The sequence below is a fragment of the Kwoniella newhampshirensis genome, chromosome 3 (assembly GCF_039105145.1).
Source record: "Kwoniella newhampshirensis strain CBS 13917 chromosome 3, whole genome shotgun sequence".
Taxonomy (NCBI): domain Eukaryota; kingdom Fungi; phylum Basidiomycota; class Tremellomycetes; order Tremellales; family Cryptococcaceae; genus Kwoniella; species Kwoniella newhampshirensis.
The window spans coordinates 1,314,598-1,330,018 of NC_089957.1; the positions used below are offsets into that span (position 1 = coordinate 1,314,598).

A 15,421-nucleotide genomic window follows, 5' to 3' on the forward strand; every position below is an offset into this window, starting at 1 on the left:
GACGTAGATGTTGCTTTCGAGGTCGTTTGGCTGGAACAAGTGCGTGATACCGTAACTCCGGGATCGTTCAAGCTTGTGGCGGTATCACTCAGTCCATCGTTCTTTGCCACCCAGCGTCTTTGTTATCGTCCTCTCCTTCTGGAATCTCCGTATTGCAGTGACCTCTGCCTCTATTCGCATTCTTCAGGCAACACATAACCACTCGTAATCAGCCGCAATGGGTGCTGATGGTGGATCCATCCCTGATCGACGCGATCTGGTAAAGACAAAGGGCAAAGCTGAGCAGACGGACAAGGCTCTGCAACGAGAGTTGTTTATCCTATGTGCACTGAGCAAGGTAAGTTGGGTGATTACCACTCACGAAGACAAGGACAGCCAGGCTTCCTTTCTCTCGCAGTCTCTGTCTAGACTGAGCTATCTCTCAAAGATTGTGCGCTGAAATGATACGACCCAACGCAGAAACCACTTACTCGCCCTGTCGTACTCGACCCGATCGGCAAGCTGTACAACAAGGATGCGGTACTGGAATACTTCCTCGATAAGACGAGTTACGGTGATGGCGAGCAGATCTGTGGTCATCTGAAATCTATGAAGGTGAGTACTGGTCTGTTTTGAATAGACAGCAACGTAGTCCGAAGCTTTCACTGACAGTTGACTGTCTATCCGTTCCCATGGCTTTGCTCTACTGTCTATTCTTCTCAAAATGATTACTTGTCCATTGTCGTTCCGACTACTATAGGAGCTCCTCACCCTGAATGTCACCTCCAATCCAGATTACGTCCCCCCAACGTCGCTCACCGTGACTTCCGGTCCCTCCCGAACGCCTTTCGTCTGTCCTTTATCCCTTCGAGAAATGTCCGGTTCTGTCCCCTTCATCGCCTTACGGAACTGCGGCTGTGTCTTCTCAGAGGCGGCTATCCGAGCGGTTGTACCGTCTCTCACCAAGGGTGTCGTCAACTCAACTGCCAAGAAAGACGATTCACCAGAGAGTGATGGTGCGAAGAAGAGTGGATCGCCACCTTCGGCAGGGGAAGAAGAAGGAGGAGGAGGGAAGAAAGACGTCGCTTGTCCTAATTGTGGGAAATCGTTCGATCCCACAGCGATCAATGCTGTACTCTCTATCAATCCGCCTAAAGATGTCCAAGACGCTTTACTCGAACATCTATTGCTGACGAGAGCGACGGCGAAATCATCTAAAAAGAGAAAAGCTATCACGACGACGACAGTAAACGTGGATGGCATAACTACGGAACCACCTTCGAAATCAGCTCGTACCCTACCACCTCCCTCTTCTCGATCAGGGACGAACACATCGGCACCAAGTATAAATGCCCCCAGATCGGTACATGATAAGTTGGCTGAACAGGAGAAGAAGAGACTAAAGGCGCAAGAAGGGATGAGCGAAGCTGTTAAAGCGATGTTCAAACCTAAAGACAATGGTGGGGTGAAGAAATCTGGCGCAGACGATTTCTTCGGAAGAACTTTCACTAGGGTGAGTATACTCAATTTCGAGTGTGACTTGTTAACTGTGCTGAATATAGACTGACTGCCGATTATTGCTTGGTTCCAGTACGCCTAAAAGATCCAATTCGAGTGGTCACATAGCAGATTTCCAGTTCGGATTCATTGTTCTGTACTATCATGTTGTAACAACCTGTCATTTCACCCTATGCATTTTGCGTGATCACCAGAAAAGCTGAATCTAATTGTATAAGTATCACTGTGGTCTCCTCTGCAATGCAAAACAAACTGAAACATGAAGACTGTTATCTTCTTTTCTTTCCGGTCTCTTAATTCGTTCGATTGAACGCCTATTGCACTTTCTTCTCCATCGTTTCACTCCTCACTTCCACCTTGTTGGTTTGTGCTCCTACGTTGCTGTTGAAGAACAGACCCGCGAGAATGATGATATGTCCAGCAAGTAGAGCTATCGAGCTGTTTACCGTTGAAGGGAATGTCGCCCATGCCCATTCGATCATACCCCATAGCGCAACACTGATGCAAACAAGGAGCAATCAGGTTCCGTCAGATGACATATCGATGACGAGGAGTTCCCATAGGTGCCGATACGATTGACAGCTAGCTCACCCTAAGATTGGACTACCCCATGCTCCTCCTGAATAGAGGAGGAAGGGCAGTTGGTGGAAGTACCACGAATGGAACTGGTAATGCAACGATCGAGCAAAGGTCATACCAATAAGATTGGCGGTGAACAGCGTAAGAGGGATATCTACGTCAGGTGAATCGTCAGTACGATCAATCAGTCGACAGACATGGAATTTCGATGAAAACATACGGGCAGAAGTGAGAGCGCTGAAATCGATGGGCGCCTTTGAGAATTTGCTCAAGCCTCTCATGACGACAGCTTCCGTACCTCCGGGTACAGGTGACCATTGGAAGGCAACGAAAAGCATGATGACGGAGAACTATGGCGGAACAACACATGAATCAGCACTATCGAGATGATCCAAGGTATGAGGAGTACAATCAACTCACATGCCCTGCGAGGAGAAGCACAGCCCGTTCTCTTGAAAGAAACAGTTCTTCATCCATGAATCGCCAATTCACGGTCCACTCGTAAAGGAACTGACGGGAGAGGTCGAATGCAGATGTGAAATATGCAATTGTGAGTCGAGGATTGGCGATTGAGAGGAAGAACGGAGCTGGAAGGAGGAGCTAAGCGTTCAGAGTCAGCGCAGAGGGCCAACGAGACATGCGAAACGGAGATAGGGCAATGGATCGAGGAAGTGAAACGGCACACAACGTCCAATGCTGGGTAAAGGACTTACCTGGATAGCCGCAATAGCAGCTGACCCTTCCAACAAACCGTAAACTCCTCTGTATTGAAACAGTAGCACGAGCAGGGCAGGGACGAAAAGCAGGATGTTCATCTTGACGCCAAGGGCCAAGCTATTCTCAGCAAACCGTAGTCAGCATCCGACGAACTTGGCATCATCGAACCAAGCTCACCTGAACAATACACAACCAGCTCTCCAACCTCTCTTCGTTCCGGTCATCATGACTACGACGGAAGCGTAGAAAAACAACATAGCGATAGGATCATTGAATAGACGCAAGAGGAAGATCGAATGTGCCCTTTTCGAGAGTGTAAGGGGGATGAGCAAAGCCTGAGGATAGTGTTTGGCGGTTGAGTTGGGAGCTGAAGGTCGACCGGCGAGATGATAGATCTTAGCGACAAGGAGGAATGTGACGACATAGAAGATCAGGAAGATGTACTGCGCTGGTCGGACAGAGTCTGGTGAGGGCAAGAGGCGGTTGAAAGCGGTATAGATGTACAGGTGTAAAGCTGGGTAGCTGAAGATAAGTAATGTCAGTTATAGCGCCCATTATGGCGGAGACGACCCGGTCGCAGGAAGACATACACTAATGGACCAGTCTCTCCATCGATCCTTGAGTAGTCCCGTTCACCGCCAAGGAACATCCCGACTTGCTGCATATAAGCAGGCCAATCGATCTTTGTATCTACAAGTCAATGTGTATCAGTCAGGCGAATCAACATAACTTGCTAGATAAAAGGCCAGACGACTCACAAGGTATTTTCTGAATGATCAGAGTTCCCAGGACCAGCTCACCGACAGCAAGCAGACCGGCGAGATGCCAGAAATACTCCCTGTCGAAGAGGACAGACTTGACGAGATTGTACAGGTCGGCAAGCATCAGGTTCGTACCGTGCGAAGGGGAGTACGGTAATCCTGATCGGAATGGGTTTCGAGATCGAGATGCCATTTTGCGGCAGGCGAGGTGTGTAACCTGATATTTGTTATACACAGATGAGAGGAGTCGGAACGGTCAATCTGACCTGGCTGTACGTCAAATGACTTGCACGCAGATACAAACGCAAAGGTGTGCAAGTGGTCAGCGCAGAGATGAGGACACCAGTGCGTACGAGATTCAAGCAAGTTTCCGGGTGAGCGAAATCAATCTCGTATGCTTAATTTTACATGTCGCGAATGGCCGCGGTGATAAATATCAAGGCGCGTGGTGATCAATCCATCGAATCGAAATGATCAACGATCAGCTTTCCTTCTTGATTGATCAGACAAGCATCGAGACCGAGTCTGCATGCAAAGTGTGGCTTGGCCAGAGCATTGCGCCTGAAGGACGTCTGATGAAAGCTGTGCACAATGGAAGGGTGCTCGAGCCTCCTTGAGCCGCACTCAAGAAGACACTCATCCTCGTCCAGCTTGCCAATCGACTTTGACGTTGTTCCACCTCATGGCACGTCCAGCAACGCTACAAAGAGCAACTTGAGCTGTGGCAAGACGTGCCAATTGACTTTTTCGGACACGGAAACGGCGCGATGGAGGACACTCCCATCGGCATAACAAGGCCACGTATCATCTTTCTCGGTGCGTAATATATCATTCGTGCTGTATGTTCCACCAGATGTCATACCTCTCCGTACGTCATATATTGACCTTGCCATCCACTCCTAGCTCTGTTATGCACGCTCCTCTCAACGCTCGTTCTGGCGACTCTGATACTCTACATATTATGGCGAAGGAGGGAGAAACAAAGGATAGAGATGACGAGGAAAGCTTGGAGAGCCAGGTTCAGCGCTAGAAGAGGGTATCCGGGGATGTAGTCTATATCGAGCGTCGGTCAATTGCCATGCTTGGTGGACATAACGACGAAGGATCTTTGTACAAGGAAGATATGAGCAGACCCGTCGTCCCATTCTGCTTTGACGGTAACTCATTGGCATCTACAGCAACGCCTTGCATCAACGGGATCAGATCAGAGACGTTTTCAATCGCTGCGGCACGACAAACCAATCTCAAACCATGTTACCTGAATTCTTGACTTTTACGTGCTTCCACTTCTGCTCTCAGAATCAGCTCGTCAAGACACACGGCTGTCACTTCACCCGTCCAACATCTCAGCATGCTCGCACATACGTAGAGACTGGACCGTACAGATTTGAGAGTCCCACATCGACGTGATCCGGTCACAGATCAATTCAAAGGAAGATTCCCCCTGTTCCTTCATTTCCACCAGCCATAAAACGAAACCATCACGACACCATTCATCATGGACAGTAAGCGACCTCAAGCACCTTACAAGCGTCGGTCGCCACCTCCTTCTAGATCTCTCTCCCCCGCGCCCAATGGCAATGGCCAAGTCACACCCAACGGTAACGCATCTGCAACTTCTTACGCGTACGCTCGAAAGGGATCTGTAACAGGTCCCAGAGCATCGGCGTACGGCAACATCGGTCTAGCTGCTGGAGCTTACGACCCGACAATGGGTGGACTGGTAGACGAACCAGGACAATATGTGGATTCTGGTCCTAGTACTTTGTCTGGAAATGGCAGTGGTAGTGCAGGAGCGACGAATAATGGTGGATATGCCTATTCGACGACCTTACGTCGCCAAGCTTCGATGGACCAAGGCTTTCCCGCATTTCATAGTGCATCTTCTCCTCGGACCCGAAGAGACTCCTCAACCCACGCTTCGCCTTATCGAATGACCAATCACCCTTTGACTTTACCCAACGGATATGTGGAACAAGAGACAGAAGGATTTGTGGGCAGATTAGTAGGTTTGGGAAAGAAGGTCATGGGAAAGAAGGATTACGAAGAGCTGAGAGAAGAGGAAGAGGAGAGAAGATTGTCGACAGAACGGAGACAGAGGGAGACGCCAAGTGCGATATATGCCCATAAATCTGTCGAAGACACTCTTCAATCGTTTTCTACCAACTCCACTCAAGGTCTCTCCAATCCTGCCCTCGCTGCTTTGCTAGCTCGTTATGGTCCGAACGAATTCGAGTTACCGCCTTCAGACTCTCTATACCTCAAATTCGCCAAGCAAGTGTACGAAAATCCGCTTATCTTGCTTCTGATGGGCAGCAGTGTGATCAGTGCGTTGATGGGACAGTACGACGATGCTGTCTGCGTGGTCGTCGCTGTTCTAATCGTCTTGACTGGTGAGCGGACCACACCGGGAACCGTACAGTCAGGCGAGGCTGATGAAAGTCGGTTTCAGTCGGCTTTGTGCAAGAACAGAGGTCTGAGAAATCTCTAGAAGCCTTGAATAAGGTGAGTTTCTCCGACAACGCGTTGCTTCCCATTTTCTTGCTAATCGTCCCCTCCAACAGCTGGTTCCTCATTATTGTCATCTCATCCGGTTCGTGATTGAGCTAGCCCCGTCACTTCGTAGCTGGTATCACACTCGAGAATTTTGGCTGACCTCTGTTGTGTGTCATCAGGAATGGCCAGCCTCTTTCACCGCTCGCAAATGCTCTTCTTCCTGGAGACTTGGTAACATTCTCCGTCGGTGACCGAATACCTGCCGATATTCGACTCATCACAGCCGTCTCACTCGAGATTGACGAATCGGCTTTGACTGGAGAAACACGTCCAGCGAGAAAGAACACTGATATGTGCGAGAGAGGGGAAGGTGAAGATACGCATGGAGAAGGTGGAGGAAAGGCTTTAGGGGAAAGAAGGTGCATGGCATTTATGGGGACATTGGTCCGGAGCGGTGAGTGGTTAGGGTAACTGGGCATCAGTATCACGGGTACTGATGAAACTTACGTGGTGCAGGTCATGGATCTGGTATTGTGGTTGGTACTGGAAAAGATACTGAGTTCGGAGTGATCTTCTCAATGATGCAAGATGTAAGTCAACTGCCAACTCGTATGTGCGTACTGACGTTGTCGTAGGTGGAAGAGAAGCGCACACCCCTTCAACTAGATATGGACGATCTAGCAAAGCGACTATCCATTTTCTCCTTCGGAGTCATCGGTGTGATTTTCCTTATTGGTGTACTGCAAAAACGAGACTGGCTAGAAATGTTTACTATTGGAGGTGAGCGGTCTGGAAGAGTCCATTATGTCGCCTTATGCTGAGTCGGGGAAACAGTCTCGCTTGCTGTTGCTGCCATTCCCGAAGGTCTCCCCATTGTCACGACTGTGACACTAGCGTTGGGTGTGTTGAGGATGTCGAAACGTAAAGCCATCGTAAAAAAGTTGCCCAGTGTGGAAGCTCTCGGTAGTGTGAGCGTCATCTGCTCTGACAAAACAGGTAAGTTGTGAAGTTCCATTCGGTAGCAAGTCGACTGACACTTCCCTAGGCACCTTGACGAAAAACGAGATGACCGTCACGCATGTCTATGCCGTCGATGATCTTAGCGATCTTTCGCCTCATTTGAACGCCGCATCCCACTTCGGACCGAGGCGGCCTGACTATTTGCCCTTGTCTCCCTCGCCGGCCATGATGAAAACTGCAATCGTGGGAAGCGTGTGCAACAACGCGTTCCGGAATGAGCAGGGAATCAACGTCGGGCAGGCAACGGAAGTAGCATTGTTGAATGTGTTACCTATCCTGACAGCGGATGATCAGCGAAAGGTGAGCCATCAATGAGGTCGATCGCAAACCACTTCCTGGCTGACTTTTGCTGTCAGAATTTCACGCGAAAGTCTGAGATTCCCTTCAGCTCGGAAACGAAAGTAATGAGTGTCATTGGCTCCTTGAACGGCTCGTCAGATATGGTGTACATGAAAGGGGCGATCGAGCAAGTCATAGCACGATGTCGATACTTTTACGTTACGGATTCATCGACACCTACCCTGGACTCGTCAACTCAAAAGATCATTTTGGATCGAGCGACAGATGTTTCGAAACGCGGTCTTCGTGTCATCGCCATGGCATACGGCTTCCCCTCGAAGAATGGGGACGAGGCAGGATCGGATCTGGTCTTTGTCGGATTTCAAGCGATGATGGACCCACCTCGGAGAGGCGTTGCTCATGCTATCTCGGCCCTCCACGGGGCTGGCGTGCAGATAGTAATGATTACGGGAGATGCGGAACCAACAGCGGTGGCAATAGCGCGACAATTGGGACTCAAAGTCAACCCTTCATCCACTGATGCGAATGGCCATGATATCACCCTTGGTGCAAGCAGCTGTATGCTAGGTAGTCAAATTGATCAACTTTCGGAACGGGAACTAGTGGAGCGCGTACCCGGTGTCACGGTCTATGCTCGAACGACACCTAGACACAAAATGGCAATCGTGAAAGCCTGGCAAATGCGAGGAGCGGTAGTTGCCATGACGGGAGATGGTGTGAACGATTCTCCGGCATTGAAGATGGCTGATATCGGTATATCTATGGGCAAGTCAGGAACGGATGTAGCTAAAGAAGCTGCGGACGTCATCCTTGTCGATGATGATTTCTCTTCGATCTTACCGGCTGTTGAAGAGGGTAAATCAATCTTTTATAATATTCAAAACTTCCTTTCGTTCCAACTTTCGACAGCAGTCGCTGCTCTATCTCTCATCACTTTATCAACAATATTCAAATTGGCCAACCCTCTCAACGCAATGCAAATCCTCTTCATCAACATCCTGATGGACGGACCACCAGCTCAAGCTCTGGGTGTGGATCCTGTAGACAAGGAAGTCATGAGGAGACCACCGAGGAAGAAGGGGGATCATATTCTCAGTCAGAGATTGTTGGGGAGAGTAGGATTCAGCGCGGCCATGATTGTCCTTGGGACGCTTTGGGTTTATGGCGTGGAAGCGAGTGATGGGAGTATGTCCAGGAGGGACCAGACTATGGTGAGTGGAATTCGGCCGGCATGCGCCAAATCATCCAGTGCCATTCGCGTTCAGGGCTTGTCGGAAACTGATTCAGCCAGGACCCTCCTGAACGAACGCTGATCTTGTATCTACAAATCTACAGACATTCACCGTCTTCGTCTTCCTAGACCTGGTCTCTGCTTTACAGAACAGGGGACTCACCACGCTCATGTTCCGAAACAGGATGCTGTTCTTGACGATAAGCATATCGTTCATCTGTCAATTAGCCCTGATCTACGTTCCCCTCCTTCAACATGTTTTCCAGACGGAGGCGTTGAGCGCGAGAGATCTGTTGATGTTGTTAGGATTGGCGGGGACGAGTATGGGATTACATGAAGGGAGGAGATGGTGGGAGAGGAAAGGTGTCGAGAGGGAGATTATGGAAGAAGGTGTAGGTGGGATGGCTTGAGTCATGAAAACGACGAGGAAAAGTTTGTTCACATGGTGAAAGGAGTCACGATATCATCTTACAAGGATCTACCGTGTTGTGATGCATTATGACCGCTGCATAGGAAAGGTCAGATATCGCATCCCCAAAGATCAAAAGATAGATGCATCAGATGCATATGCATAGATTGAATTTGGACAAGAAATGCTACATCCATGACACTCGAATGAATCGCCACATTTCCGGTATCAAGCATTCATGTTGGGTCTTTTGTTTCGTTTCTTTCGTTTTCTCGTCCCTTCGCTTCGTCACCTTTCATCTCTTGTCATGAGGTTCACGCTCAGTCCTCAAGCTGAATAACAGCGTCGTGCTCTTCACCCTCGTCTCCTGGGATCTTCTCAAGCTGCAAGAGTGAACCAGATCGTCAGCAAAGCCTTCCTCGCTGGCGCCAGATCAAACATCTGAAGAAAGACAACTTGCCACATCGAATTCCTCAAGAGACTCAGCGATGATCCTGACGGCCTTTCGGACATCTTCCTCACTGATGACGAGGGGTGGTGCGAATCGAATACTGCGACACGAGCAGATATCAGATCAGCTTGTTGTCTTTCAGGCAGCGAAGGTTGAGAAAGCGGATGGAGGAATTCCTGCCAGACTCACATGTTGACATGGGTGGGCTTTGCCAATAACCCTTTGCTCTTCATCAACAAACATAATTGCCAAGCGGTCCTTCCTTTCTTGCTAACAGTCTCGTCGATGACCACACCGTTGAACAGACCTCGACCTCGGATAATCTTGATGAATGGAGAGTTGAGCTTGGCGAGTTCTGATCGGAAGATCTCTCCGAGCTTCTGGGATCGGTCGGCAAGGTTCTCGTTTATCAGGACGTCAAGGGCGGTGATGGCGACGGCACATCCAAGGGGGTTCCTACAATCACAATCGATCGTCAGTACTGTTCCACAGGATATTGGCATTGGGATCGGCTCACCCGCCGTAGGTAGAGCCGTGCTCTCCAGGTTTGATACAGAGCATGATCTCCTTGTTCGCGAGAACACATGAGACCGGGTACACTGAGGATGGTTAAAATCGCCAACTCAGCTTTCCGAATCATGACAGGCGCAGCCCACAAGAGGAGCAGCTGCAGAATACTCACTACCACCAGACAAGGCTTTGCCGAGAATGACCATGTCGGGCTTGATGTTGTCCCACTCGTAGCAGAGCCTGACGAAGTAGAGACAAGGTCAGACGAGGCTTTTGAAACCTATTAGAAACGCCACTCACATCTTGCCTGTTCGGCAGAGACCAGTCTGGATCTCATCACATATCAAAAGGACGTTGTATCGCTTACAGATCTCTGCGATCTTGGCAAGGTATCCATCGTCCGGGACGTAGATACTGAGAATGAGGGGCAGTCCGCAGGTCAGTCATGCGCTTCAAGTCAAGCATATTTCGAGACGATGAAGACCTCTCGTCCAAGACTCACCCTGCCTCACCCTGTATGGGCTCTACCAAGAACGCAGCGACTTCATCGCCGTACTTCTCCAACGTCTTCTCCAAATCCTCTGGGTGATTATATCTGATCAATCCTGTATCCCATTTGGGTCCTACGCCCTCGAGGAAAGGACCGAAACCAGTTCTTGATTCCGGATCAGTCGACATGGAGATAATACCGATAGTCCTTCCGTGGAAATTACCATCGACAGAAAGGACCTTGGCTTTTCCCTCGGCGATGCCCTTCTTCTCGTATCCCCATTTACGGGCGAGCTTGATGGCCGTCTCGACGGCCTCGGCACCGGTGTTCATGGGAAGGACCATGTCGAAGCCGAATAAGGAGGTGATTTTCCTAGCGAAAGGACCGAGGTTGGATGAGTAGAACGCTCGAGAGGACAGCGTGAGTTGGGATGCTTGTTCAACGAGAGTTTTTACTATGCGTAGGAAGTAGTATATGACATGAGTCTTGCTGGCCATTCACTGATCATACAGTGGACGGAACGTACAGATCTCGGGATGGCAATGTCCTTGATTGACGGCGCTGTAGTCGAAGCAGCTCATCAGCACTTGACCGTCCGATCACGCTGAGCTAGACGTAGCACTCACGAGTAAGCGGAAAGGAAATCAAGGTATTCGACGCCCTCGGGGTCCCATACGTGCGCACCCAGTCCTCGCTCGAAGCAGCTGCAACCAGCACAACACGGCGTGAGCTGTCTCCGAAGGGGAAGCTTAACATGAAAGGGTAGCTCACTCACACAGGAAGAGGGTGGTAGTTGTGTCTGGAACATCCAAGGGAGAGTCAGCATCCGCCCCTTTTGGCTTCACCAAACTCCAGTCCCAGTCAAAGAGCCAGCATTTGCGCCAAGCTAAAGTATCCTTGGGCTTGGCCCGGTCGAGGTGAGGTTGTACTCACGCAGAATACTCGTGTTCGAGGTGCATGACCTCCTTGCTGGAGATGGAAGCGGTCATCGTGGGTATGTTGGTCCTGTGTTCGTGATGGTGATGGATATGTGTGTGAATGAATCCCAAGCTAATGGTCAAGAGATAGATGTTATGTTATGAATAGGTGACGATGATGAAAAGAAAAAAGGAAAATCACTGAAAATGTCGAACCGCTTGAACCGCGCTTGTAAATAAGCGAAGCGAGGGCGCGGGGTGGTGGCACCGATCGAAAGCTTGGTCAGACTCGTCAATCTGGTACAAAACGCCCATCATGCACAAGTTGGAATCTGATCTCATCAACACAAGTGTTATGCCTGCAGCAGGATGTGAAACAAGTACGATCTCTGACATCAGACGACTTGTCATTTCTTGGAGGGCAGGTGGATTCGGCCCATGACCAGGAATATTCATGCAGTCAAGCTTATCGAGTATGAATGGTAGTTGTGTACATGTGAAAGTGGTCAATCTTGATACTGAAGCGCAACAACACCTAGGAATACATCTCCTTGTCAGTCAAGACCAGGTCCTTCTCATGAATCGGCGCTCCTTTTGAGCCTTGAACCAAGACCCTTCGCTTTCGTTCCACATCGTGACCATGCCCGCAAGATCCACCAAACCCGCCCTACACCTACTCCATCGTCCCAAACTCGCTCGTCCTTCTCTCGCCCAGACCATCCAACCAAGCTCTTGTAGAACCCGGAGTCCTGATACCAACGCTAGTCGTCTGAGAGCTCCCTGTCCCACCCCAGCTACTACTCGAATGCCTCTCAAACAAGGGTGCGTCGTTTTCTCCCATTTCACCTTCTTCTGATTCTTCTTCCTTCGACTTCCGCTTCGTGGGATATTGTCGCTTTGGCGTTGACGCCTGGAGAGTCGGAGCTCTCGGGGTAGGAGGATGGACAGCTGTGAGCGACGAAGATGTGTCTTGGCGCAGTTGAGACGATTCTTTGGCGGCAGCGCTTCTTCGTCTGAGCTCCCGAATACCAGCTGGTTGTAAATCGGGGTGTAAAGGTGGTTCTGGCACCTGGCCTAACCCATCCACATTCACAGACTTCCTCCCTTCTACGGGTCCGTCCTCGTCAAAGTGATGGTCCTCTTCGTCCTTCCATTCCCTCTCAAAACCCACTTGCTTCCCCCTGCCTTTGCCCTTATCGCCGAAGAAACCAAAGGCAGCAAGTTTTGTCTGATTTCCAACATCTGAGCCGCCAGCCGACGAAGGCTTCCGCTTGTTCCCCTTGCCCTTCATTTTTTGAGAGGTAGGAATTGTGCACGGTCGTGCGGCAATTGGTGTATGTTGAGACAGAATTCCCCTGTTCAAATGCTCCCACTTTGAAGCTCCGGCGGCACGCTTACCGCCTACCTCAGGACGGCCACTGACAGGCTCATCGTGCTTGTCAGGATCAGAGTTGCGGGGGTATGGTCTACTTGGCGGCGACGATTCATCCGCTGAAGAGGATCGAAGGAGAACGGGGAAGTCTTGCGAAAATGCGGTGGGTTCGATCTGCGGACACGCATAGTCAACAGATGGCTCCATGTCAAGATACGACGACTGCGATCCACTCACGCTTTTGCTTGACCACCTGTGTCCCAGCCGAGGTCTGTTGTCCGGACTGCCCTCTCGCTGTGAGAACAGAGGTTCTTCTTGGCTTTGACTTGACGCCGGACTACGCATATTGACATCTCCGACCGGGAATCCTTCGCCAGCTTGCGTCTCTGCTCGTGGTGCATCCCAGGTGATGAGGGTTTCAGGATCCATCTCCATTGGCTGAAAGTCTCTCAGTCTAGGAGACGAGGTCGGCATACGACACGCTCTGAAATCAGGTTGTGCAGGAGGGTCAGGTAGGACAAAGAGAGTCTCTTGACGGTTGACCATTGAGAGAGGGCGGGGCCGCGATGTTGGCGGAGTGACTTTATGGTGATAATTCGGTGAGACACGTTTCCGAGGAGTGACGAGGAGCTGTTCGGGCGACGTGGTATGATGTCCTCGGACAGAAGAGGTCCTGATAATCCCGGGCGAAAGAAGAAGGCTGGCTGGACGCTGGGACTGAGATTTCTGACTCGCTGCTGCTTCGCCTATGGCTCGAAGAGAGCTTTCCAGGTCGCCAGCATGCTCCTTGGCTCGATCAAGTTCTGCAGCGTTTTCTTTCGCTTGGTCGATTGCAATCTCCAACTGTTCCTCGATAGAGACAGACGGCAGCGGTATCGCTGATCTCGTACTGGGATGGGCGGGTTCTTTGTCGAGCGAGACAGAGCGATCTCCCACAGAAGTCCTAGGAAGAGGCGGCATGATTTTGAATTCAGGCGTCTTTGGCTTTCTCCTCAGCGAAGATGACGTCGGTCCGGTCGTTGACTTGCTGAGACTCCTCCTCGGAAGAAGAGCGTTTGGTCTTATCGAGCTGAGCGGTTCGCCGTGGTGTTTCTTACTTCTCTTGGTACTTGGAGATTTTACATCCTCCGCTCCCTCAGGTGGATCAGAAGACGACAGATCTACCAACGCCTTGGGTTTCCCTTCGGGCGTTCTCTTCCTCTTCTCATGAGCCTTATCCAGTACTCTCCGATCGATCTCTTCTTCGTGTGTGATTTGGCCTCTCTTTCTCTTCTTCGAGACCTGATCCCCAACGGGGGAAACGGGTGCATCAGCTAAGACTTTGAATGCTGGCGGCGGAGCACGATCTTTTCGCCAAGGCGATTTGATCCTATTCATCCTAGCTGTGTCCTGATGATTGATTTGTCGGTGGTTACCAAGAACGTACTCCGGTATTGGAGGGCTCGTCTTGATTGCTGATGATGGAAGAGGCAGTTGTGAGGGTGATGGGGTTTCGCCGAGTTTGTCGGGGAACAATGGTGATGATCGCTGGCGATAAGAAGCGATTCTTTTCTGTGCTGTTCGTGGCGGGACATCTGGTGAGACACCATTCCGCGTATGGTTTCGTTCGTTATCGTCTCGAGTAGCGTCGATGATAAGAGGGGTATTGGGTCGATTTGCTGTCCGTCTCGTCCGTTTGAGTTGACTCGAAGGAGGTAATACATCTGCGTCCGGTTTATCGTTATCATCGTCGTTACTCGAATCCCGCCAAAAATAGTCCTCATAAACCCTCGATCTACTCCCTGGCCCTCCTGGTGCCAGTGGAGCCCTGGATCTCTCCTTGTGGGACTCATCGTCCTTCTTCCTTCCGAAAGCTAACATAGATCCGCCTTTACCTTTCTGATTGAAGGGTGTTCTTTCTCCCTTGCTACCTCCTTCTTCTTTGTCTATCAGCATCCCAACCCTTCCCTTGCCCTTGCGCAAATTCGGTCCCGTCGTGGGCGGCGTGAAGATACCCTTCAGAGTCCCCTGTCTCGTCTTATCAATTGGCGTGTCGTCTCCCTGCAGACCCTTCCATCTTTTCAAGGTGCCGTTCTTCGCGCTCGCACTCAAGGTAAAGGGACCAGGACCCGCCAGAGCGTTGTTGTCGCGTTTGTACGTGGACGAGATGGGTGTGGCCAGACCGTTCGAGAATGAGGTCAGCGGTCGTTGTGTCGGAGTGGGTCTCTTGGGTCGTGATGAGGGGGCTGTCTCGATCCAGCTGTTGGGATCGGGGAACCATTGACTGGGCGGGAGTCGTGACATCTGGTTTGTGGTCCGTCGTTATGTGAATCTGGTACGATGTGCGCTGGGATTGAAGATTGACCGGACAGTAAGGTAGCAGCCACTACTCAGGCCCGACCCATCCGGTTATAGGTCGAGCAGTGTAGCAGACAGTTGGAATGACATTGGAGGAAAGGAATGTCATGCAAGATGGTCAGTGACCGGGAGTGACCAAGAGTGTGTCTCTGCAAAAGTCAAAAGTGTGACGCGTGATCCACAAACAGCGATTTTCAGTGAGAGCCAGCTCCACGTGGTCCGTGTGCCACATTCATATTCTCCGACGGAGATTGCGATAAACCTGTGGGTTTTGGGTCGGTTGATTCCGGACTCAAGCTTCTGAGAGGGTTTGGTAAGAGGAGAGAGCACCACC

The 15,421-nt window shown here is 50.6% G+C and overlaps 5 protein-coding genes across 5 annotated transcripts; 2 read left to right on the forward strand and 3 right to left on the reverse strand.

Annotated features, from left to right (window-relative positions):
- Positions 1-217: 217 nt before the first annotated feature.
- On the forward strand, positions 218-1,579 carry IAR55_001836 (uncharacterized protein; the record flags this gene model as incomplete). The annotated part of the gene is made up of 4 exons (XM_066944959.1): positions 218-337; positions 460-594; positions 740-1,492; positions 1,571-1,579. The coding sequence occupies 4 exons, from the start codon at positions 218-220 to the stop codon at positions 1,577-1,579; spliced, it is 1,017 nt and encodes a 338-aa protein (XP_066804882.1).
- Positions 1,580-1,811: 232 nt separating this feature from the next.
- On the reverse strand, positions 1,812-3,747 carry IAR55_001837 (uncharacterized protein; the record flags this gene model as incomplete). Its single annotated transcript, XM_066944960.1, has 8 exons — positions 1,812-1,995; positions 2,089-2,230; positions 2,297-2,426; positions 2,497-2,676; positions 2,790-2,910; positions 2,971-3,315; positions 3,384-3,483; positions 3,552-3,747. 8 exons carry the CDS (start codon positions 3,745-3,747, stop codon positions 1,812-1,814), a joined length of 1,398 nt encoding a protein of 465 aa, XP_066804883.1.
- A 1,305-nt stretch (positions 3,748-5,052) lies between these two features.
- IAR55_001838 (calcium-transporting P-type ATPase, PMR1-type) lies at positions 5,053-9,011 on the forward strand (the record flags this gene model as incomplete). The annotated part of the gene is made up of 10 exons (XM_066944961.1): positions 5,053-5,947; positions 6,007-6,059; positions 6,119-6,147; positions 6,230-6,504; positions 6,567-6,640; positions 6,686-6,830; positions 6,885-7,046; positions 7,096-7,370; positions 7,427-8,581; positions 8,706-9,011. 10 exons carry the CDS (start codon positions 5,053-5,055, stop codon positions 9,009-9,011), a joined length of 3,369 nt encoding a protein of 1,122 aa, XP_066804884.1.
- A 319-nt stretch (positions 9,012-9,330) lies between these two features.
- On the reverse strand, positions 9,331-11,450 carry IAR55_001839 (ornithine-oxo-acid transaminase; the record flags this gene model as incomplete). The annotated part of the gene is made up of 11 exons (XM_066944962.1): positions 9,331-9,393; positions 9,471-9,561; positions 9,651-9,917; positions 9,979-10,060; positions 10,144-10,211; positions 10,272-10,385; positions 10,474-10,915; positions 10,988-11,022; positions 11,088-11,165; positions 11,237-11,260; positions 11,395-11,450. The coding sequence occupies 11 exons, from the start codon at positions 11,448-11,450 to the stop codon at positions 9,331-9,333; spliced, it is 1,320 nt and encodes a 439-aa protein (XP_066804885.1).
- Positions 11,451-12,051: 601 nt separating this feature from the next.
- On the reverse strand, positions 12,052-15,033 carry IAR55_001840 (uncharacterized protein; the record flags this gene model as incomplete). The annotated part of the gene is made up of 2 exons (XM_066944963.1): positions 12,052-12,924; positions 12,988-15,033. 2 exons carry the CDS (start codon positions 15,031-15,033, stop codon positions 12,052-12,054), a joined length of 2,919 nt encoding a protein of 972 aa, XP_066804886.1.
- Positions 15,034-15,421: the final 388 nt, after the last annotated feature.